This window comes from Gracilinanus agilis, chromosome 3 (assembly GCF_016433145.1).
Source record: "Gracilinanus agilis isolate LMUSP501 chromosome 3, AgileGrace, whole genome shotgun sequence".
In the NCBI taxonomy this organism is placed as follows: Eukaryota; Metazoa; Chordata; class Mammalia; order Didelphimorphia; family Didelphidae; genus Gracilinanus; species Gracilinanus agilis.
This window is the reverse complement of record NC_058132.1, coordinates 512891559-512918132: the sequence shown is the minus strand read 5'-3', so window position 1 is coordinate 512918132 and position 26574 is coordinate 512891559. Positions and strand designations below refer to the sequence as shown.

At 35.3% G+C, this 26574-nt stretch overlaps 1 protein-coding gene across 1 annotated transcript; it reads left to right on the top strand.

Annotated features, from left to right (window-relative positions):
• Positions 1–1584: 1584 nt before the first annotated feature.
• Positions 1585–23842, top strand: ABHD13 (abhydrolase domain containing 13). Its single transcript, XM_044667174.1, has 2 exons — positions 1585–1695; positions 22677–23842. The coding sequence occupies exon 2, from the start codon at positions 22712–22714 to the stop codon at positions 23723–23725; it is 1014 nt and encodes a 337-aa protein (XP_044523109.1). The 5' UTR covers positions 1585–1695; positions 22677–22711; the 3' UTR covers positions 23726–23842.
• The last annotated feature ends 2732 nt before the right edge of the window (positions 23843–26574 follow it).

Sequence of the window (26574 nt, the reverse complement as noted above, 5' to 3'; positions counted from 1 at the left end):
AGGAGATCAAAGAAAGCTTCCTGTATGAGGTAATACCTGAGAAGTTAAAATGGAGAAAAGAGAAATGATGCTGAGAAAAAGTCCTGAATTTAAGATTTATTTTATATATTGTAGTCTAAATTTTGCCAATAATTTCCACTGACAGTTACTCTTCCTTTGTGAGACTCAGGTTCCTCAGCCTTTGTAAAAGAAGGGGGTTAGAATGTCTTTAAGATTCCTTCCACCTATAAAATTCTGTATCTCCTCTCTCGCTTCAGAGATTTGATTTACTTTTAAAATATGACATACTTCAGAGTGTATGTGAAACTTTACTGTTTTGTACTTGGGGAAAATTTCCTTCCCCCTCCCCCCTATTTAGAATGAAAAGGACGAATAAAATTTTATAACTGAAAAGAACTTTAGGAATAACTTTGTTACTGTTGAGGAACATGAAGCCAAGAAAGGTTAAATGTGTTGTCCAAAGACACAATTAGTGACAGAACTGGGACAAGAACAAAGGCTTGAGAGGCTAAAGCATATAGCAAAAAGAATACTAGCTGTCTTCTCTCAGCTTCCTAGGTTTCTATCAAAATACTTTAGAAACCTTAAAGGAATTTATAAATACAAGTCATTATCTCTTGGCTCCCAATCTATGGCTATTTCAATTAATTTTCCTCTGTCAGACTAAAAATTCTCTTGGCTCCCAAACCAGAGCTTTTCCCAATTAATTTTTCTTTCAAATGAAATGAAGTCATACAAAAACCTGCTCCCCCTAAACCTAGACATTTCTCTCAATTATCCGAATTAGTGAAAACCTGTCTTGACACATTTTATGGGTGGTTCTTATTCTCTGTACATCTTATCATCAATTAAAATAAAACTTTTATTGTGTATCCAAAAAGGTGCATGATTTTGACATGGGGGAGACAGAGGGAAAAAAAAAGACTCTAAGATGATGATGCCGGAGAAACCTCCTGGGTTGTGGACTCACGTTAAGACAAACTCAATTTCGGAGAGGAAAACTTGCATGGCCCGTCAGGGCGTTAGAATCCAATTAAGCCTGAACCTAGCCCGGTACTAGTAGGTCAGATACTAAGCGTATGCTCACGAGTCTATGTATGACGTCACTGATGAACACCTGCGCAGTCGAATCTCGGTCTCTTTAAACCCGAGGCTTCTATCCTTTTTCATCACTCAGCTTCAACCCATTCGGTTGGGTTTCCCACAGGCTTTCTTTCCTCTACGGCCACCGTTCAAATCCCGGAACCGGGAATGGAGGCCCGCCCCAATCCCTTCCTCTAGCCCACCCCACCGACCTGGATGCTTACGCCACTGCGCATGTCCAGGTGCGCAGGCAGGTTTAGTATTTGGGGAAGCTGCTGCGGGTCGCTGCTGCCGCTGCGGTTCCTTACGCAGCTGGGGGCAGAAGAGGATGGAGAAACCCGAGAAGTAGAGAGAGTGAGACTGTGGGGCGACATTAAAAGGTGACACAAGTAGCGTGGGCCGGAAGTGGAAGTGATTGGAGCGACGCTGTAGGAGCTCCGGAATAGGTGGCGGCAGTGGCGGCAGCGGACCGGGGAGAGGAGGCGGCGGCGGCTGCGGCGGGGGAGGAGAAGGAGGACGATGAAGAACGACGAAAGAAGCGGCGGTCGGGACTGTTGCGCTCTACCCGGTTTAGTGTTTCCTGCTACCTGCGCGGCCGAGGAGCGTATTTGAGTAAGTGAGGTTCCCGGGGGCGGGCTAGGGGCCGGGGTCGGTTCCATTCTCCCATAGACTGATGCCGGGGGCGGCCTCGGCCCCTAGAGGGAAATGACCTGCAACAGGTGCCGAGACCCTGAGCAGCAGAGCTGGAAAGAAGTGTCCCGGACTCGCTGGACTTATTTTCCTTTATTTCCCGGACCGGAACTGATCAAGAGGCGACCTTAAAGTGGAATAAGCACCCGCCTCCACCCCCGTGGCCAAGAGGGAAAAGGGTTCAGTTTCTCGGGTGCCTTTGGTTACAAGCTGTGGGTGGTTGTAATGAGAACCTTGGTTACTGGTGATGTGTGTTTTATGGAGCATGAGCGTATATGTCTTTCACTCCAGGAGCTATTCTTCCTGTAGCCTAGAAGCTGAAAAGCCATTTATGGAAAATAAGGGGGCTTGTTATCCTGATGAGCATTAGATAGTGGTGTTTCCTCTTTCCTTGGAACTTGTGACTGAACATCCCTAAAAACTATATACGATTTACAGTATTTCTGGTGCATTCCAGTACCCAAAACTTAAATGCTTGCTGAGTTGAATTGTTCCAACTAGACAAGTCCGTAATCCGAAGTCCCCTTTTCCTCCCTGTCTAAAAACAGATCAAAGGAAAAAAATAGCTACATGCAACTTTTGGACATGGTATGATTGATGTTTTCTTAAAAATCTAAGTGGTTAGGGTGAAAATAATTTTGAGTGATGTAAAAACAATATATCAACATGTTAAAATAAAAACAAATTTTCATAAATAATAATTTTAGAAAGTCAAGGGATTAACTTTTATAGGACCCTGCATCTTTGGTCTATCATTCATAATATTTATTTTAGGAGATTTTATTAGTGAAGTAGTAGTAAGACTCTTTGCTATTCATTCATTATTGTGTGTGTAAAAACTGTGTTGAAAAATAATTCATTTATTATTGTGTGTGTAAAAAGCTGTATTGAATACAAAGAAAAGTAAAAAACGCAGTCCCTGCTCTCAAAGAGCTCATATTCTGGAAGTCAGGTTGTAAAGGAGGGAGAGAACATGCAAGGAGTAAAATTAAGGTAATCTCAGTGGGTAGACATTAGTAGTAACAGGAAAGGCCTCTTACCAGGCAGGATTTAAACTGAGCCCTGAGGGAAACCAAGCAGGGTAGTTTTATATGCTTCTTGAGAACAGCATTCTGCTTGAAATAGTCTAAAAGGAAGACATGGGTTCAAATCCCACATGACTTAATATTTGTATAACTTAAGGCAATTCACTTAAATCTCCCAGAATCTGGATTTCCTTACCTGTTAAAATGAGAGGGTTGAAGGAATGACCCCTGAGGTCCTTCTGGCTTTAATGATTTTAAGCTTTCATCCATTGTTTTCTTTAGGAAGGAGGAGATCAGGAGTCTTAACCTTTTTGGGGGATTGTCATGGAATGCCTTGGCATTGTGGTGAACCCTTTTCCAAATAATGTTTTTAAATGCATAAAATAAAATACATATAATTGTGAAGGAAACCAGTTATATTGAAATAGTTAAAGCACATACTCAGTGTCCAATAGTTAGACTTGCCCAATACAAACTATAAACAGTGATTAGAAACTGACTTGTTCTATTGTTTATTTTTCTTGTTTGTTTTGTCCTAAATCCTCTTTTATTAGTTCCTTTTTATCTCCTACTATGTCCCAGGTATTATGCTAAGCATTAGAGAAACAAAAATAGGCCAAAAAGAACTTGCTCTGGAGAAATGCACATTCAAATGGGAGAGACAACATGAAAAAACTACATACAAAACAAAATATATTTATGCTAACCTGGAATTAGTCTAAGAAGGAAATGTCTAAGGACTGCAAAAGGTGGGATTTTTACTGAGACGTGAAGGAAGCTAGGGAAGATAGGAGTGGAAATTGCTAGGGAAGATAAGAGTGGAAATTAATAGGGAAGGAGTTCCAGGCATGGAAGACAGAGTGAAAATGCTAGAATTGGGAGATGGAGTGTTTTATTCAAAGAACAGTAAGAGAACAAGTGTCACTGGATTGAAGAGTATATGGAGGGGGGAAGATTAAGGTATAAGATAATTGGAAAATTAGGTTTGGGCCAGGTCGTGCATATCTTTGAGTGCCAAACGGGAGGATTTTATATTTGATCTCAGAGATGATAACTTTTCTGGAGGTTATTTGAGTAGGGAGGTGACATAGTTAGATTTGTGCTTTAGGAAAGATTAGACAGTTTAGAGGATAGATTGTTTCAAAGAGAGACCTAATGCAGGAAAATCAATCGGAAAGATTATTGAAACAGTTCAGGCCTGAGTTGCTAAGGACCTGCACCGAGGCAACATAGTATCTAGAAAAATGTTAATAAAGAAAAAATGACTGGGATTTAGGGGAATAAATGAGAATGAGGAGGTGAGGATACCTAGGTTGTGAACCTGTATGCCTGAGAGGAATGTGGCAATGGTAATTGATGGTAGTAATAAGAAAGGTAGGAAGAAAGGAGGGCTGGGGGGAAGGGGCCAGGGAAGGAGCTGAATTTAAGATATCCAGAATGGAGCTGAAAAAGCAAGACGAGATCAGGAGAGAAGCCAAAACTACAGTTATATCAGAGAGTAATAAGAGATCGTTGAAATTATGGGAGCTTATGAGATTAAGAGAAATAGTACATATTTTAAAATTTTTTTATCTTTATTTTATTTAATACATTTACACGTTTTCCAAAATTATATAATTGATGTTGTCTCCCTTCTTCCTCACTCCTCACTCCCAGAGTTGACAAGCATTCAATCTGGGTTGTACATTTATTGTCATGCAAAACATACTTCCATGTTATTTATTTTTTTTAAGTGTATCAACGTGGAATCTAGGGACCCCAAACTTGTGGCCTAGTGAGATTTGATGAACCCCAAGTTTTAGGAATAGCTTGTAGGATGGAGATCCCCCGAAGCTTGTGCTTGTTCCTGTTCCCTTGAGAATCTACCCTGAAGGGAATCTTAGACTAGCAGTTGCAGACTGAATAATGGACCCTAGGGTAAAAGCTAAATGATTCTTTTTCCTTAGAAGCTTCTCCCATTGTACTACATACCCCTTTTGGGGATCCAACTCAGGACCTTCAGCTTAGGAGACTGATGCACTGCCTACTGCGCGCCAGAGTCACTTAGCTTTTACCCTATGGTCCATTATTCAGTCTGCAACTGCTAGTCTGAGATTCCCTTCAGGGTGGATTCTCAAGGGAACAGGGAACAAGCACAAGCTTTGGGGGATCTCCATCCTACAAGCTATTCCTAAAACTTGGGGCTCAACAGATCTCACTAGGGCACAAGTTTGGGGTCTCTAGATTCCATGTCAATAAGTGAATAATCCCACAAAACTAAAACCTCAAGTCATATATCCAAATAAACAAATGATAAATCATATGTTTCATCTACATTTATACTCCAAAAGTTCTTTCTCCAGAGGTGGATAGCATTCTTTTTCATAAATCCCTCAGTGTTGTCTTGGATCATTGTATTGCTGTGAGTAGCCAAGACTATCACATTTGATTGCCCTGCAGTATTTCAGTATAATGTTCTGGTTCTGCTTATTTTGCTCTGCATCAGTTCCTGTAGGTCTTTCCAGCTCTTTCTGAAATCATCCATATAGCACAATAATATTCCATTACCATCATATACCACAATTTGTTCAGCCATTCCCCAATGGAGGACATCCCTTTAGGTTCCAATTCTTTGCCACCACAAAAAGTGCAGCTATAAATGTTTTTGTCCAAACTGATCCTTTTCCGTTTTTTTTTTTTTATTTTATTTTTTTTATTTTTATCTCTTTGGGATATAGACCTAGTAGTGGCATTGTTGGATCAAAAGATATGCTTTCTTTTATAGCCCTTTGGGCATAATTCCAAATTGCCCTCCAGAATGGTCAAATCAATTTCAAGTGATGGAGGAAGAAGAGACATAGGCCCAGTGGAGAGCTTTAGAAACCTCCACCCTTAGTGGGCATGATGTGGTTGAAGGTCCAGTAAGTGAGAAAGAGGCAGAGCCATAATATAGTTAGGGGAAGAAACAGGAGAGAGTAGTAGAAACCTCAACAGAATAGAGTAGTAAGTAAAAGAGGATGATTGACAGTGTCCAAGGGTACAGAGGTTGAGAAGGAGGCACTCTGAGAAAAGGTGATTGAATTTAACGTTTGTCAGATCATTGCTAACAGCAGACAGTAATTTCAGTTAAATTGTGATATTAGAAGTCGAAACTGCAGAGTTTTAAGAATAGAGTTGAGTTTCCATTGTATATATTGTTCAACCACTTTTGAAATAGTGTAGTCACAAAATTCAACAAACCTTTTAAAAATGTCTGTTATGGTCAAAGCTCTGTCTTGGCTAATAGTGGTAACAAAGACCAAAATGTAAAAACAAAACAAAACAAAAAAACTTACCCTTAAAGAGCATTCTCCTGTAAGGATACTTATATGCAGATAAGTAAATATAAAGAAATTTTATCAGAGAGTACCAGCAATTGGATAGATTCATGAAAGGCTAAATAAACTTTGTTATGAGTAAGTTAGGGAGTTCTATGGAGTCAAAGTAGAAGGTAATATATTATAGACCTGAGGAGAAACAATCTGTTGAGATGAACCAGATATAAGTAAAAAGTGGAATTAGTTCCCATATTGGGCCACCCATGTCTGGGACATAGGGTGCAAAGAGTATGTGAGGAAGAGGAATGTGAAATAAATGAGGGTGGGAGGAGGGCATGGAATTTAGGTTGTAGAGGGCTTTAAACACCAAACTGAGAAGTTTGTTTTTCTAGAAGAAAGAAGGATATACTGAACAGATTTAAGTTCCAGCTTATATGCCTCCTTTGTGATTATTTTTCCTGGGTTTTTTCTCCTTATTGTTCAAAGTAAGGGATCCATTTTCCCTTGAATCTCTTAGCACTTGCTTTGTATCTTCCTTATGCAATTATGACATCTCATTTTATAACATAATTAAAGGAGTATGCTAGATCCTGATCTTCATGAAGGTAGGCAAGTATGCTAGCTTTGGGTCCTGGGGCCTGAGGCCCAGGATGGGAGGCCAGAAGGGGTTCAAAGAAAAATTCAAAACATTTTGCCCTCAAGGAGTTTATATTTTAATTAAAGTGATAGGATTTAAAAAGGATTTTTTTCAGCTAAATTATGTTTTCTTTTATGACATCATCTTTGGGTTTAGGGCTAGACTCAAGCACATTGCCAAGAGCATTAAAATAATATAAAGTAAAGTAAGTATAATCTTTGTGCAGATTGGTAATTAATAATGGTTTATTTAGTTGGGGTTAGGTTATATACCTTGATTACACAGAAAAATGTACCTTATATTTAGGCCAATCATTTCTAAGGGTTTCTGAATTTATTGTTATGTTATAACTATGTATGATAAGCCATGCTTCTGCAATAGTTGCACACGTTTCCATGCATCTATAACTACATGTGTATAAATATATAAGAACATACATTTAGTAAAGGGAAGGCAATAAGCATTTATATAGCACTTAAATAGAACCCAGGCACTGTGCCCTGCATTTTATAAATATCTCATTTGATACAACAACCTTGTGAGGGAGGTACAATTATCTCCATTTTAAAGTTGAGGAAACTGAGACAAAGAGAAGTTAAGTAACTTGTTCAGTATCACATAGCTATTAAGTATCTGAGGCTGTATTTGATCTAGAGCTTCCTGATTACAGATTTAGCATTCTACACATTGTGCCACCAGCTGCTTCTGGTATGCTTCTTTGTTGACTCAAAGATTTTATTACAATGAGGAAGAAGGAGGTGTGTGTGTGTGTGTATATATATATGTATATATGTATACGTGTATATATGTATATATATCTTTGTATATACATATGTATAATATATACATAATAGTTAAATACACATGTTTACAACTAATTCACCATTTAGTTGAATTCATGAAGCTACCTAAGAGTTGTACCTGAGGGACAGCTCAGTGGCATAGTGGATAGAGTTCTGGGTTAGTCATGAAGACTCATTTTTATGAGATCAGATCTGGCCTCAGACACTAGCTGTGTGACCTTGGACAATTAACTTAACCTTGTTTGCCTCAGTTTCCTCATATGTCAAATGAGTGGAAAAAGAAATGGCAAACCACTGCAGCATCTTTGCCAAAAAAAAACCCAAATGAGGTCATGAGCAGTCAGGTATAATTGAAAATTGAAATGATTTGCACAAGGTGACAGCTGGAATTTGAACATAGATCTGTGATTCCAAGTCCAGTGTACTTTCCACTATAATACACCACCTCTCTATCTGAGCTTCTTGGGCAGCTGGTATTATACAATGTCTATCCTCAGATATCTTCTTTCTTATGCCTTCCTCTGCCACTTTAGTAATAGTCTATCATTAATCAGTTTTTAAGAACCTACCATGTGCCAGATACTATGCCATGTACTGAGAGAGAAAAAAGTAAAAAAGAAGAGAGGACCTTAGAGTTTGAGTTGGAAAGGGACCTTAGATGTCATCTAGTCCAGCTTTCTTGTTTTACATATGAGGAAATTGAGGCCCCAAGAGATTTAGGTTACTTGTTTAGGGTCACACAGCTAGTAGGTATCAGAGGCAGGATTCAAATTCAGGTATTATTGACTCCAAAGTCCACTCCATTTGTTGTGCGTGTTGTCTTAAAGGAGCTTACATTCTAAGGAGGAATTAAAAGGGTGCAGACAACATGTGCAATCATTGATACATACAAAATAAATTTTTTGATGAGAAAGAGTTTGTATTGTAATCCTTTAGGAGGCAAGTTGGTACAGAGGAAAGAGCACTGAACTTGGGGAGACAGTACATGGAAAGGGAATGGGAAATGGATTGCCATATATGATGGTGAATAATAAGGCTTTAATGACTGGACTATCATTTTTGATAGAGAGTCATGTAATAAGGCTAAAAAGATCTGTTGAGGCTAGGCTGTGAAGGAATTTCAGTGCAAGGCAGAGGAGGTTTATTTGTTTCCAGAGTAACTGAATTGGAAAATGACACGAACAGACCTTTTTCTAAGAAAATCACTTTGGCAGGTGTGTGAAGGTTGGATTGAAATGGTTAGTGACTTTGAGGTCTGAACTGTATATTTCATTAGTCCATTCTAGAGTTAATGAGAGCCTAGGGGTGGAGAAAAGTTAAGATCAATGCTCTGGAGATGAAAACAAGATTTGGTTACTGATTGAATATATGAGCTGAGGGATGTTAAAGGAGATGACTGGAAAGGAGAGTGGGGCTATTAGCAGTAATGGGGAACCTTGAAAGAGGTGTATATTTTCAAGTAAAGATGAGTTCTGAACTATGTTCTCTTTTTTCCTTACCTGACTTTCCTATCTCCACTTAAAACAATGACATTTTAATTCAGTGCTGAAGACTTCAATTACCCTATCTTTCCTTCATTCTTGTTTGCCTAGTTTCCTCAGGAAAACCTTTTTTCCTAAACCCCTATAATTTGCAGAAATTCTCTTCAGACTCTTTCAGCCCTCTCCATCCTATATCTAAATATTCTTTCTTAAGTAAGAGAGGCAGCATGGTACTGTAGTACCAGTGACATCAAACTCAAATAGAAATGGTGGTCATTAGTCTGTACAGAAGGATCCTTATGGTCCCCATATTAGTTTTTCTTTCTTTTTTTTAAACTCTTACCTTCTCTCTTACTTAGAATTGATTCCAAGACAGAGGAACAATAAAGACTAGGCATTTGGGGTTAAGTGACTTGCCTGGGATCACACAGTTAAGGAAGTGTCTGGAGACCACATTTGAACCCAGGTCTTCCTAATTCCAGGCCTGGCTGTTTATCCACTAAACCATCTACCTTTCCCTGCATACTAGTTTTAAAATGTGATATCAATGTGTTATTGTATTTTTAATTATTTAGGGGATATATCACAGAGCTCTATGTTAGACACCTCTGCTGTAGTACATGGAGAATGAACCTCCAAGCCGCAGAACCAGAATTCAAGTCTCACTTCTGACACTTACTGGCTTTATTACCCTAGGCGTGTCACTTAATCTTTCCAGGAATTTCTCTTGAGACAAAATTGGAGTAAAAAGACCAACCTGTATTAGTTGAGGGAGTTTCCTTGTCCCAGAATTCCTTTGTTGTTGATGTTCAGTCATGTCTGATTTTTTATGACCCTGCTGGGCCCTGCTGTCCATGGTTTTTCTTGGCAAAGGATACTGAAGTGGCTTGCCATTTCTTTCTCCAGTGGATTAAAACAAAGAGGTTAAGTGATTTGCTGAGGGTCACACAGTTTGTCAGTGTTTGAGGCTGGATTTGAACTAAGATCTTTTTGATTCCTGACCCAGTGCTTTATCCACAGAGCCATCTAGCCACCTTAAAAATATGGCATCAATAACTTTACCCAATAGTAGTAGTGCATGAGCCCCTCATATTAGCACTTTGCATTGTTGTTCAATTATGTCCAACTCTTTGTGACCTTGTCAGATCATATTGTTCATGGGGTTTTCTTGGCAAAGATACTGAAATGGTTTACCATTTTCTTCTCTAGTGAATTAAAAAAAAAACAGAGGTTAATTGACTTGTCCAGATCACATAATGCTAGTCATTGTCTAAGACTAATTTTGAACTCAGATTTTTTTATTCCAGGCCCAATTCTCTATCCACTGACTCACCTAGACATTTCCTGAATAAGTTAAATCACAGATGTACCACTTATCCTTTTCTTTTCTCAAGCACTAGAATATTAATACTCATTTAGAAATTTTATTTTTATTATATTTTCTTTTTTAATTACTACTATTGTAATAATATTCTTTTCATTCAAATCTTAAAATTATTTCATCTATATTACTGTTAAATACACTTTCGTAGCTTTTTCTAGGAACCTAACTACATTTAATAACATTTTGTTTACGGGAGACTTTTGCATCCTCCACAACTTACTTTCTACTAACTTTTATTTAAATATGATTTTTCAGATTGATTATGGTTGACTTCTTCCATGATAATATATGCCATCCTTAATACTCAAGTATAGAGCGCTTAGACTACTGTTCATATAAGATTGTTCCCAAATCTTTGTTCAGAAAGGCTTTCTACTGTAGAAATCTTGGATAGCAGCAAGTGCTATTTAACTTATTGATAGCCAGTGATTGTTCATTCACCCTACATGATTTATTTAGTATATAATTTTTTTCTTTTATTGTGTTATGTGAAATTTAGAAAAATAGATAATTTATTCCATCTCCAACTTTCTGATGACACACATCTGTGTCTCCATTTCATATGCCCAGATGGCATGGTTTCTCAATTTTTTTAGTCCTTGGCTGAAAAAAATGTGGATGATGGGAGCATTTTGAATCTCAATCTTAATTTAACTAAAGTGTGATAGGAGAGAAAAGCATCTGGAACTGTGATTATAATGCTCTTTTACCACCCCCACTGTAGTCCTGGATACCTATGACTGAGATATTTAAGGCTCTAAATGTAATCTTGAGTTTATTTTTCCCAGGGGAAATAAATTTATATATATTATACATAGGTAGTACTTAAATATAAACTATAGTATTAAAAAATGTCATCAAAATATGGAATCAAAAATATTTCTACCTATTAATGTCATGTACATTCATTCTGCTAAGTTAAAAGGATTACCTAATTGATTAGTAAATTTCCCCTAAGTTTCCTAAATGTTGTTTTGTAATTATTTGTTCATGATTACAAATATTTTTTCATATAGAATGATGGGTTTTTCTTAAGCAGTTCATTGGATTTTTAAAAAATCTTCACCTTTCATTTTAGAATTAATACTAAATATTGGTTTCAAGGGAGAAAAGCAGTAAGGGCTGGGGAATGGGGGTCAGTCAAGTCTCTTGCCCAGGGTCACATAGCTAGGAAGTATTCGAGGCCAGATTTGAACCTACTACTTCCCATCTCCAGGCCATCTCTCTATCCACTGAACCACCTAGCTGTCCTCAAGTCCATTAGATTTTTATTAGCCATTTCTAAAATTTTTTACATCCCTGTATTGGGGAACTTAATTTTATAGCAATGAATATTAATGAAAAAAATTACGTCAGTCCTTTAGGTCAAAATTTTTGCTAATTTTTTTTCATCTTTATTGGAAAGAATGAAAGTGTAGACAGCATTATTTATTAGTTATAAACACCTTATATATACTTTATAAAAATATACTTTGTTAATAGTTTGGTTCCACTATTATAAATAAGATTGACATTTTAACTAGCTTGATGTAAATTTTTATAAGTTAAATTTGAAGTAGCATAGTTATAAAATGTTTTAAACTTCCTTTCAACCTGTGTATGTTGCCATTACAGAGGTGGGTGACACTTAGACCACTGGGTGGTGTCAAAAGGCCCAGTTAGGTCACCTTAGGTAGGTTACTTTACCTTTTCGTTTTCCTGGCTTGAAGCCTTTGCACAAGCAAGTCTCAGGTCATTCCTTGCTTATACATACTGTTTTCCATCCTTAATTGCCTTCAGAGCTCAGCACAGGTACTACCTCATTATGTGAGACCTTTTTGATTTCTCCCTCTTCCCTTCATATTATTTTATAATTATTTTGTATATATACTTTTCTGTATATGTTGTCCACCCCAGTAGAATGTAAGGTCCTTGAGGACCAGTATGTATTCATTTGTGTCTTTGTATCCCTAGTAGTTTAGAATAGGGACTTAATCAATACTTGGTTTTCCTCACCTATAAAATGGAGATTATTGTTGTTGGTCTACTTACTTCAGAGGATTGTTATAATGATCACCTGGGATATAATACATATCTAAGTGTAAGTATGTACATATTTATGTGAAATAGAATTTAGAATTGGACAACCTGGGTCAGTGACTTTGTCACTTATTCCCAGTGAGACTCCAGAAAAATAGTTTAATTACTCTGGACTTCAGTTTCTTTATCTGTAAAACAAGGGGTTGACTATGACCACTCAGTTTTCTTTTAGCTCTAAATCTATGATCCTAGGCTTTGTAACCTCGTAAAACAATATTTAAGTTTTCAGAAAATAGAGGGGTTAGACTAGATATTTCTTAATTATGTGATTTTGTGAATAATGGGGGAGACAATTTGAGGAACTGAAACTACTTGTTTTGTGGTAACAAAGTATGATTCTATTTGCTTGTTTAAATTAATTCATTTAAATCTCCTATTACCATCCAACTTAGTTATGGAATGAATAATCATATGTAACAGTAGCACAGTCTTGATGTGTTTCACTTGTGTTACTTAATTACCCAAAATATCATTTCTCCAGGAAGAGAAAGTTAGGATTGCATTTAGGAATTTAAGTAGAGAATAGAAGTACACTGAATAATATTAGTTGATTTTTATCATTCATTGAAATGCAAACATCATGGTGATATCTCATGTTTATATAGTACTAACTTTCTTATGAAGATATTTTCACCTAATTTTTTTATTGTTCAGTAATGTTTTATTTTTTCCCAATTACAAATTTTTGGCATTTGTTTTCTAACATTTTGTGTTCCGGGTTCAACCCTCACACTCCCCCATCACCACCACCCGCCCCCCCCCCCCAAAAAAAAAAATATAAGCAGTTTTTTATTGGATGCATGTGCAGATCATAAAACATTTCCATAGCCACTTGGTAGAAGAATGTGAAAAACAGTATCTTTCAATGACAGTTCTTCCTCTGGAGTATTTTTTTTTATCATTGAGTCCTTAGGAATTGTCTTAGTTGTTCATCATATAATATTGTTGTTACTGCTTTCAGTAATTTTTCTAATATCTTAATTTTTCTGTCTCTTTTAAATTCATTTGTCATAATGAAAAGCAACCTTCTTAACTTCTCTAGTCTTCCTATACTTTATCCTCTTTGGCTCCCTCCTTCCCTTTCTCTTATGCTCCCTATACTTATACACGCACATACTCTGAGATCCAATGACACTAACCTCCTTGCCGTTTTTTCACATAATACTCCCTATTTCCTGACTCCAGACAATTTCATTGACTGTCCTGATGTCTGGGATTCTTTCTCTCCTTGTTTCCTCCTGGTTTTACTGGCTTCCTTCAAGTTCCAGCTTTCTAAACTCCCACCTTCTACAAGAATCCTTTCTCCATCTCCCTTAATAGCTAGTACAGCGTCTTCCCTCCATTGTTTAACTACAATTTATTCTATACATATCTTGTTAGTAATAGAATTTCCCATGTTGTGCCTCCCACTTAGACCATGAGCAGCTAGCTGCTTGGGAATAGACTTTTGTATTTTCTTTGTATATTCTTCACTTAACACTGTGTCCGCTACATAAAAGGTGCTTAACAAATGCTTATTGAGTTGACTTTGGCCACTTTATTTTCTAATACTTTTCTTGGTTTAATATTGGTGGCAAGGCCATTGAATCAATTGAGAAAGAAGAAATTTGGGAAAGAAGATTTTTTTTATAATGAGAAAAATTAACTCGAGTCCTTATTTCTCTAAAGAGATAATTTTCCACAAGTGTTAAGAGTATGTGTGTGTACACAAACACAAACCCCTTCTATTTTTTCCATCATTTTATTTTCTTAATTTTATTATTGTATAATTAACAATTATATAATTAATAATAATTCTGTGACTATGTATAATCTTCTGGTTCTACTCATTTCAGTGATCATTATCGCATATTGTTTTTTCTTTTTTTTTTTTTAATCAGTCCATTTGTGATATCTTAAAGAGTACAATAGTGATCCATCACAATCTTATACCACAATTTGTTAAAATCCTCAATTGATGGGAATCCTCTCAATTTCCTTTGGAATGTATCCCATTTCTTTTTTCTCTAATCTCCTTGGGAAACAGAAGGATAAATAGTTTTATAACTCTGGGCATAATTCCAAATTGCTCTCTAAAATGGTTGGATCAGTTTATAGTTCCACCAGTAGTGTATTAGTGTTCCCATTTTTCCATATCTCTTCTAACACTTGTAATTTTGCCCTTTAGTCATTTTAGCCAGTTTGAGGGATATGAGGTAGTATCTCACAGTTCTTTTGGTTTGCATTTCTCTTAATCAGTAGTGATTTAGAACATTTTTTTTCATATACCTACTGTATTTGGTAACTGACAAATACTGACTTAGAAGGAGTTGGGTGATGGTGGGAATGTGTTGTTAATTTAAAGTTAACAGACTAACATACAGGAATATAAGGGAAACATACCCACAAACTCAAACACAGGACACAGCTAGGAGTGAATGGGTAACAGTATAAGGAATGCAGTTAACTCTCTCCCAACTGCCTCCTTAGACTAGCCTGAGTTACATATAACTAATGGGTTTTTTAGCTGGTATTAGAGAAGGGAACACACATGGAAATACAAACACTAAACACTGTTTAATGAAACAAAGGGAAGGTTTGTGGGAAAGATTAACAAATAAGACCTAGCCACCTATCAAGTGTATTGGACTGGCTGGTTTTATCTATCATCAGCACAGACAGGAGTCTGGCTGAATCAGGGTGGTTGGAAGGCCAATTGGAGATCAGAGGTTTCTCTTTCCACTGTAGATACTGGTCCAGATGAATCCTTGATGACACAGGAACCACCTCTTGATCAGCCAATAATCCAAACTGAGGAGACAGGCACACTGTAACTGGTCCACCCAGATACAAAATCTTGATCTTCCTCAGCCAAGGCATAAAGTAGCTGTTTCCCAAGAGTTGACAGGATCCCTGCACACAAGCTTCAATTCTCAGCCTGAACAGTCCAAACCAACAGCCTCTTCAAATCTGCTGCTGCATTCATTCTAAGAATGTCCACATGGCCAGCCAATCAGTCCTCTGCCTTCTACTCTCCACATACTCTTATCTACCTTATCTATATTCCCTACCTTACATTTGCCTACAACATTACAAATGACTTTGATTTCTTATCTGAAAATTGTCCATATCTTTTGCCCATTTATCATTGGGGAGATGGTTCTTATTATAAATTTGACAATGCTTGTATATTTTAGAGTTGAGGCCTATCTGAAAGACTGTCTATAAAATTTTTTCCCCCAGTTTTTTGCTTGCCTATTAATCTTGGCAGCATTTGTTTTATTTATACAAAACCTTTTAAATTTAATGTACTCAAACTTATCCATTTACATTTCACAATGTTTTTTTTTCTCTTGTTGACTTATAAATTCCTCTCATCCATAAATCTAATAGGTAGTCATGAAATAGTATTCTTTTTTTTTTTTTTTAAACCCTTAACTTCTGTGTATTAGTTCCTTGGTGGAAGAGTGGTAAGGGTAGGCAATGGGGGTCAAGTGACTTGCCCAAGGTCACACAGCTGGGAAGTGTCTGAGGCCAGATTTGAACCTAGGACCTCCCATCTCTAGGCCTGGCTCTCAATCCACTGAGCTACCCAGCTGCCCCATGAAATAGTATTCTTGATGGTAAAATATAGGACTTGGGATGACCATCCCCCAGAGATTTTGGGGCCATTCAGGTGAACCTCTAGACACTAGAAAATTCCAAATAATATTTCAGGGATTCTTACCTGATTATTGTACTGAAGTGTGACATATGTTCAATTTTGGACATGGTAAAGACATATTCAATTTTGATCAATTCTCTGAGATAATAAACAACATAGGAGGTAAGGAAAATATAAATTTACCAGAAGTAAATGATTCACCAGACAGTGATAATGAAAAGATGTCACATCTAGAGTAAAGAGAAGAGTATCATCTTCAGGATTTTGGGAAACATAGATAACTTCATTGTAAAATTTTCTTAATTGAAAATTCAATTCCTACACTGGTAACTCTATAGGCAGATATTGTATTTGACTCCTTTAATCCATTTTCGATATGTTTGTTAAAAATAAAAAAAAAAAAACTTAATCACAGGTTGATGGGCATACTGTTGTATGGGTCAGTTTTAAGTCAGCTGAGGCAGTAACCCAAGTAATTTTAGAGAAGGCTAGAGAGAATTTTAAGATGTTCAGATTTTAGTACACAGAATCAGACTGTTAAAGCAAGTTGCTTGACAACTTGAGCTGATGTCATTGCTGTACCTTCAGGATTGTTTAATTAAAGTTTTATTTTTTATGTTTCTGTATATAAAATTGTTTTTATTTAAATACATGTGTATGTATATATATTTACTTCACATTGTTGTATTTAAATGATTACTAGTTAGCATTCCAAATATATCCTAGCTAAAACTAGTTAAGCCTTCATTTAAATTGTTATGAAGACTGTTATATACATTTGATATTGTTTTTGACACTTCAGCTTTTCTATCTCTTACAGTGGAGGAGAGACAACAGTTATACATAATTACAACTTGTCAATCTGTACATTTAGACGATATTTATATTTACACCGTCAACGTAGAAAATGTGACAAAATGTTTAATGCACTTCAATTTTTTTTGAACATATTATAAGGCTGAAAAAAACTTCAATTTGTTTTCAAAAAAGGGGGGATTTTTTTGAATGGCTGCATTCTTTTTAGCAAACAGTCAAAGACTTTTAAAAATAACTTAAATCAACAAAGCAGGATCACATTGGTCCTCAACTGTGTATGGCTCTCTCTTAACATATGGAAGTTAGGCTTCTGGGACTCATTTAGGAGGTTCACTTAAAGGCATTTAAATCTTAAAAGTTACCCATCAGTTTTTTGGCTAAATGTTCACATTTCCCCCTTTGAAGCAAAGTGGTAATAATACAAAGAGTGTTGAACAGCTAGAAAACCTGGCTTCAAATTATGGCTTTTCAACTAGCTGTGTGACCCTAGGTCAGAGGCTTCACATGAACTCTTCTAAACTTCCATTTTATTATGTGTAAAATAGAAAACATACCACATTGAAAGTCTACATTCACAATGACTTTATGGGGAAAGGAGTAATTTAAATGTTGTTTTTTTTAAATGTGCATTTACTTAATCATTTGATTTTGCTTGATGGCAATGGATAAGCAATTGCTAATGAACTTAATTGAATTGAGATTCAAATTTTCAGTTTACTATATTTTCAGAAGTAAAAATTATATTATCCTTACCAGTCATATTCTGAACAACCATTACTAGACTCTACAAATAAACTTAATCTTTCTTAATACAGAATTTAAATACAAAGGAAACAAATTTTTGGCTAGAATACCTTCTCCAAAGAGCTACCTGTCTTAAAAGAAGAAAGCTTAAGAACTCAAGACTTTTTAGGGGCTATCATTAGCATATACATTGAGGTGGTAAAATAAGGATGGATAACTAATTTACTAGGAGGCTATATTCTTTGGCATATATTAAATGTTTTTTAGGAGGTGAATTAAATCCTGATTCTGGGTACAGATTAATTACTAAACTTCAATCTAAGCTTTAGATTTAGCTTTGGATTTACTATATTCTTTCTTCCCTTACACTTCCCATTATGTGCTATGTACTAGAAGGAGAAGTATAAATAAATACTTGGACCAGAGAGACTACAATGAAATTAGGAATGTTTCACATCAAAAAATAACTATAATATATAAGAGAAGTACAAATGAAGTGTTTTGGTATCAAATGGAAAATCCTTCAAGCTAGCAGAATCTGGTAAAGCTTTATAGAGAAAATGGCTTTTAAATAGGGACTTGAAGGATGGGAGCAGTCAGATGACAGTGAAAGGCCGACACTGTGTTCTGGTACACTGGTTAACTAGTTCAGATTAATAGAATAAAATATGTCAAAAATTTAGACTTATAAGAGGAGAGACAGGACATTTTTACTCAAAACCAATGCAATCAAGATTACAAGGAAAGCAGAAGGGGGCAGTTAGGTGTGAGTCAGTGAATTTGAGAGCCTGAGGTCATATTTGGCCTCAGACACTTCCTAGGTGTGTGACTCTGGGCAAGTTGCTTAGCTATTTTAGAACCAATACATAGTATTGATTCTAAGACAGAAAGAAAGAGAAAAAACTAAGAAGAAAATTGGGTGGTGGTGGAGAGAAATACAGCAAGTACCTCTGATAAAGGCCTCATTTTCTCTATATACAGAGAGAAAAAATGAGGGCTTTGTTTTATTATATATGCATATGCACACTATATAAATATACACAACCAACATATATGTAGAGAAAATGAGACCCATTTGTGTGTGTGTGTGTGTGTGTGTGTGTGTGTGGAGAGAGAGAGAGAGACAGAGAGAGAGAGAGAGACAGAGACAGAGAGAGAGAGAGAACAACGAGTCAAATTTATAAGAATTCAGATCATTCCTCAATTAATAAATGGTTAAAACATAAGAATAGGCAGTTTTCAAAAAAAGAAATCAAAGCTATTGATAGTCATTTAAAAAATACTCCATCATTATTAGTTAGAGAAATGCAATTAAAACAATTCTGAGGTACCACCTCATTTTACTGGGTGTTTGTGGCACTAGCCTATAATCCTAGCTAATACTGGGAGGCTGAGGTTGGTAGGTTTCTTGATCTTTGGAATTCTGATTTGGGTAATGCAGATAGGGTGTCTGCATGAAATTTTGCATTAGTATGTGAGGGAGAGTGTGGAGAGGAATACCACGTTGCCAGTTGCTTAGGTTGGAAAGTAACTGAGCCATTCCAATCTTTTTCCTGTCCCAGTCAGTGATGGGATCAGGCCTGTGAGTAGCCCCTATATTTCCTGATTGTGTGAGATGGAAAAGACCCAGTTTAAAAAAAAAATTAATAATAGCTGTTTCTCAAGTCTGAGGCAGCATCATCCCTGTACTAGTAGAAAAAGCCCAAGACTGAGATTCAGGAGACCAAGTTAAGAGTCCTAGCTGTGTCATTTTCTGTGTGATCTTGAGCAAGTCACATCAATTGAGGACAGTTTCCTTCTCTAAATTGGGCATAGTACTTATTTCTTTAAAAGCTTGTAAGGAGGGCAGCTGGGTAGCTCAGTGGATTGAGAGCCAGGCCTAGAGACGGGAGGTCCTAGGTTCAAATGCGGCCTCAGACACTTCCCAGCTGTGTGACCCTGGGCAAGTCACTTGACCCCCATTGCCTACCCTTACCACTCTTCTACCTATAAGTCAATACACAGAAGTTAAGGGTTTAAAATTAAAAAAAAAAAAATTAAAAAAATTAAAAGCTTGTAAGGATCATGAGATATATATACATATATATATATATTTTTATGATTGTGATATCTAATTAATTAATTTGTTTATTTATTTTCTCTTTTTAAACCCTTAACTTCTGTGCATTGGCTCATAGGTGGAAGAGTGGTAAAGGGTGGACAATGGGGGTCAAGTGACTTGTCCAGAGTCACACAGCTGGGAAGTGTCTGAGGCCAGATTTGAACCTAGGAGGATCATGATATATTAATATGGTAAAAACAAAATAAAACACTTTGTATGCTATAAAGTGCTATGTGTTCAAGTTTTTGCTTTCTACTTTGTTTCAGAGGTAATATAGTGGAGATGGAGAAAGGGTGAAGGACTCTGACAAAGCAAGCTTAATAATTATGTGTTTTATCTTTGTTTCAAGAAATGGCTTTTTTTCCCTCAGCACTGTTAGGAACACCTAGGGAGATCTCAGCCTAATTCTCTTATCATTACCTCCTGATTATTTCCAGTAGGATTCATATAAACCAACACATTTGATATACTTTTCCCAGTTCTAAATCGGCTTTATTACCTCAAGGAGCCACCTTTCCTACTGATTACAATAAATACAGTAGGATTTTGGTGTTAGGTTTTCAAATTAGAAGTACTTGACATTCAGTACTGTTTCTCAGTTTCTTTCATTTCCTTTAGTTACATTAAATATCATATATTCTAAACCTAATTTGATTTTCTTTTTTGTCCTAATTATTAGTAATATAATTTTTGTACTAATTAATCACTAAATAAAGAACAATATCAGATAACCCTTTCTAATTATTAATATTAACAATTCCTGAGGGATCTCTTATTTGTTTCTGGACTGAAAACTTTGGGTTTTTTTCCCTCAAATGTTAATCTGGTTTTTCACAAGTATGCGATTTACTAAACTTGATTTATTTTCTAACAACCATTTCTTCTGTTAAATACAATTTATGTTCTCATTGAACAGATTTGCTAATCGTATTAAAGCATGCCACAGCTCAGTGGCAGTGTTGGCTTCTGGAATGTGAATAAAGAATAGTATTTTAACATATAACTCAAAATTTTGAAAAAGAAATTTTACTAAACAGTTTAAGAATGAGGACTACTATAACTATTTGATTGTCAGTACCATAGTGAAAAAGTCTGAATTACTTTTTATTTTAAAAAATTCTTAGGCCTTCATATTCATCATTTTTAATGTGCTATAATGTATATTATTTATTTCTCTTTAGTTCTGAAAATCTGCTTTTATATTTTTTAGCATATCAGATTTGTATGTAACTAAGTAGCCATTAACCAACAAAGAGGTTTGGTGTCTTTTAGTGAATAGAACACTGGACTTGTAGTCTTCAAGAAGGCCTGTGCCTCCATTGTCTTTCAGACACTGTACAGTACCAGTTTCCTTATCTGTAAAATAAAGGTGTGATACTAAATGACCTTGAAAATCTCTTCCAGTTCTAAATTTATAATTCTGTGATGATAAGCAAATAAAAATAGCAGTGGGGGGGACTAAAAATAAATAATGCTACTATAAGATTATAAGCTTCTATTATGAAGTAGAATTTTGTATTATGACGGTAAGTTAAGAATTCAACATGTTTTTAAAATATTGTATTTACATTTCATCATGTTGATGAGTCCTATAGAAACTTCCTATTCTTTTAATAACTTGTCTCAATTTTAGGAGTTTTTCTCCATCCATTTTATTCTGTTTTCTGTTTTATCTTAGTTTGTGTTGCTTTTCATTCTTTCTTATATGGTTTCTTTATACATATTTTTGGCATAATAAATCAATATATATGTTAGGTATAATAGTGTGAAACTTAAGAAAAGAAAAAGGTTTGTGCAAAAGCTGAGTATAAATCATAAGGTGTTGAATTCCCTGCCTTTGAAGGAAAAAAGCATTCAATTTACCAGGTTTTTAGTTTATCAATTTTTGGCTCATTTGAAAAGAAAATAATTAATTGTTCTTAAATATCAAGACAATGATTTTGAAGGCTTCTTTAAAAAAAGTTCATTATTGAATTGAGCTGTTAAGACTTGAGAGAAGAAAATCTTTTTTGTTCATTTTTTTCTTGTTTTTTTAATGATAATTTTTCTCATGGCAAAATAAAAATTTTTTATATCATATCCTTAATAAGAAAGCAGTTGCTCATACCTCTTTTAGCAATGACTTCTGCTATAAAAATATATTAAGTGCATAAAGAGGTACATATCATAAATAGGAGAGTAAATTGCTTATACCTCTGTGTTGTGTGTACTAGAGCATAGACATGATATGAAGTCTAATTGATCAAGTAAAGAGGATAATCAAAAGCCTGTAAGAAAAAAATTATTTTAGAAATCAATTTATTATAATAAGATCTCACTTTTTAATAGGCTTATTAGTTTTAATATTTGTTTCTTTTGCTCTGATGTAGAATAATTCTCTTAAGTGATACCTAAGATGAACTTTAAGAAAACTGTGCTCTGAATACATTTTCGGTATATAGGCAAGTGTCTTGATCTGATATCCTAATTACTGAAATGCAGTTTTTTTGTTTGTTTTTTTTAAACCCTCACCTTCCTTCTTGGATTCAATACTGTGTATTGGCTCCAAGGCAGAAGAGTGGTAAGGGTAGGTAATGGGGGTCAAGTGACTTGCCCAGGGTCACACAGCTGAGAAGTGTCTGAGGCCAGATTTGAACCTAGGACCTCCCATCTCTAGGCCTGGCTCTCAAACCACTGAGCTACTCAGCTGCCCCCTGCAATGCAGTTTTTAAGGAATAAGTTCTTAGTTATAATATATCTGTCTTTTTCCTGTGGATCTTTTTCGGATGAATACCCATCCACAAAAGTTACCTTAATACTACTGACATGTTATGAAAAAGATGATTGGAAGGTTTGTGTAGTTAGTGAAATACTGTTTTGGAATTTTTGGTTATGTATATCTTTTTCTTTTTTAGGATACATATGGAATAATAATTCAAGGAGACCTACAATGGAAAAGTCATGGATGTTGTGGACCTTTGTTGAAAGATGGCTATTAGCCTTAGCTTCATGGTCTTGGGCTCTCTGCCGTATTTCTCTTTTACCTTTAATAGTAACTTTCCATCTATATGGAGGCATCACCTTACTTGTGTTAATATTTGTATCAATAGCAGGTATTCTGTATAAATTCCAGGATGTATTGCTTTATTTTCCAGAACAGCCATCATCATCCCGTCTTTATGTCCCTATGCCCACTGGCATTCCACATGAAAACATTTTCATTAGAACCAAAGATGGAGTGCTTCTCAATCTAATTTTGCTGAGATACACTGGAGATGATTCAACATATTCCCCAACTGTCATTTATTTTCATGGAAATGCAGGCAATATTGGTCATAGGTTGCCAAATGCTTTGCTTATGCTGGTTAACTTGAAAGTTAACCTTTTACTTGTTGATTATAGAGGTTATGGAAAAAGTGAAGGTGAAGCAAGTGAAGAAGGACTCTACTTAGATTCTGAAGCTGTGCTGGACTATGTGATGACCAGACCTGACCTTGATAAAACAAAAATTTTTCTTTTTGGCCGTTCCTTGGGGGGAGCAGTGGCTATTCAATTAGCTTCTGAAAATTCCCATAGGATTTCAGCCATCATGGTAGAGAACACATTTCTAAGCATACCACATATGGCAACTACTTTATTTTCTTTCTTTCCAATGCGTTATCTTCCTTTGTGGTGCTACAAAAATAAATTCCTGTCCTACAGAAAAATCTCTCAGTGCAGAATGCCTTCTCTTTTCATCTCTGGGCTCTCAGACCAGTTAATTCCACCAGTAATGATGAAGCAGCTTTATGAACTATCCCCGTCTCGGACTAAGAGATTAGCAATTTTTCCCGATGGAACTCATAATGACACATGGCAGTGCCAGGGTTATTTCACTGCACTTGAACAGTTCATCAAAGAAGTTATAAAAAGTCACTCCCCTGAAGAAATGGCAAAGACTTCATCTAATGTAACGATTATATAATGCTCTTTCTGATTAATGCACTGTATCTTGATTTGTTCAAAGTGATAAGAATGTTAATTTTTAAATGTGTATTATGTCTGTACTTGCCTAAGAGTAAAATTAAAACTTTGAAAGGTCTTTAATACTTCTCTGTGATGATCCAGATAGTTTTTACATTTGAAGAACTGTCATTATTGAAATAGTTTCATACATTTTCATCAAACCTTTCAATATGGATATGTATCCATATTTTAATATGCCAGTATAATGGAGACTATTTAAAAGTTCCTGGTTATAGCAGTGGTAATGATGTATAATCTATGCTATTCTTAAACTTTGGGATTGGGAGGAGACAAGGAGAAAAAGTTGAGCTATCAAGACATTTTTCCTTATTCTTCACTTTGGGAAATATTGGGACAATCATGGGGTTGGTAAACTATGTTCTATAACTGCATATTTTACTTCAAGAATTAATACAAAACGCATGCCAGTATTTTATTCCCATGAATTATGCAATTCAACATTTTTAATGTAAATAACACCAATAGTATACTAGTGTATACTATAATTTGGCTTATATTTATTTTTATGTAAACATTTTTTTACATGTTTGTCAAGAGGATAAACCATAAAAGCCTATGTGCAGGGTGCCATTTACTTAGCTTATGTAAGTGCTGAGGTCTTTTTTTTTTTTTTTCTCCCCTTTAGTAATAAGTAGAAGCCCTTTTCCAAATGTAATCATAGTATTTCTGTTGGATAAAATCAAAATCCTTGGCATGTAAAAATAGGTATTTAGGATTTTATTGCAGCTTTGGTTGATTGTGTTTATCTACATTTTTAAACATTTATAGCCATTTTGATGGCAAAGAGAATTTTAGTTTATGTAAATATTAAGTCCGCAGCTAGACATATTAATAGCAGCCATAACAAAAATTTGAATTTTTTAAAGAGCTAACTCTGAAAGTACTTCTCATTATGTGATTGTATATGTTATATAGGAGAGTTGAACTTTAATCCTTATTTGAATTTTAAGTCCCAATATCCATGTAAAACCCAAACCAAAGCCAGGATGTCAGCTCAGTGGATTTACCAAAAAAAAGAAAAAAAAAAAAGAAAACATCGTGTCCTTTGGTTTACTGCTTCATCTGGTATTAGAAAGAACAATGTCTACATCAAATGATAGATTTTATAGGAAGTATTTTATTCCTGTAGAAGTGGAGGGCAGAGAATTTCCTGACTTTGCCATATAGCATATTTTCACAATAAGTATTTTTTTTAAGGTTTCTAGGCTACACTATTTAGTAGGCTTAAATGGAAGTAGTTTTTAGATATGTTTGCAGAAATATTCTCCCTTTGACTCTTGGAGTATTCCATAATGCTACCTTACCAAAAATGTAGCAGATGAGCCATAGATACGGTAAGTTGTTTTCAGTAATGTTTGACAGTTATGTGTAAATGAGGTTTGTACATATATATCAACTTTACAATTCTTTTTAAAAACATGGTTCTCATTAAGTTCCTACCTTTTCAGTTTTTCTTCCTTGACTTAATAAAAGCAGCCATAGCATAAAGATTCAGTAAATCAGTAATAATTTTGGCCTTATTTAAAACTTGTTCTATGAAGTTTGGACCAGAAATATTTTCCACAAATCATTTTTATAATACAATCCACTTCAGTATTAAAGATAAAAAGTCAGTGAGTTATTGGGAGTACTCTTTTTATATAACCGAATAATTGAGACAAGTGCTCTTCTTGTAAGAAAAGCTCCCTGGTATTTTGGAAAGTGTAATCTATTGATAAATTTTCCACCATAAAAATTTACATAATGTCCATGTGCTCCATTAAATTTTATATTTTTAATATCATTCAAAATAATATATACATTTTCATTGTGCTTACTTGTTATATAATGAATCAATTCTAGAAAATTATGACCAATTAATAATGTCCACATTTACCCATCAACACTTAATTGTAAACACTGTAGGAATTTGTGCTGAAATCTTCATTTTCATCTAGGCTAATTGTTTATCCCCTCCATCTCTCTGTTAAACCATAAAAATTGCTAAATGGCAATTTTTTAAAAGGGTGCTAGTGTATTATGTCCTCTTGTCTTTTTGAGGAAAAGCGCCTGTGACTTCTATAATGTACTGAGCAATTTGTGTATGGAGTCTGTAGTATCTTTCTTTACTAGGTATTTGGGAAAGCATCCTCTAGTCAGATGGCTTGAGGGGGTGGGGAACAGTCTTTAATAGTACATCAGAGGTCTGTGAAACCCATGGCAACCTGTTTTCAAACATATTTCAAGTTGTATGGCCAAAACTGATCATCTGGCCATGATAAAATGAATAAATTCCATCATTTTCTTTTTGATCATCTGTCAGAAACAATGGAACTACACACACTTTCTGATTTAGTTATTTTGCAATAGTTGTCATAAAAGATTTTTCCCTCATGAAATTTCAATTAGTAAGTAGTTGTATTTTGGGGAGGGACTATCTTAAAATATAGTAAAGTCCCATTTTTATGGTTCTTGGCAAGATAAAAAAAATATTCCACTAAAGAATTATAAAAGCAAATTTGATACTGTACTCAGAGAAAATACCTCAACAATGGAAGAATCCACTTATATTACACAATAGGACAGAAGAAACGTACATCCAGAAAAGGAAAACTGAATATGTTTCATCATACTGGAGGATAAGAGGGCAGCAATAAAATTAGTTTGGTAATCAAGAAACTTAACCAACATACAATAGAAATTCATGCATTTAAAGCACTTTTGAAATATATGAAGGTCCTTGAAGCACTAGCTGATGCTGCCATACTTTGGGCAACAATCATTTTTGAAATTATGTTGTATTTACTG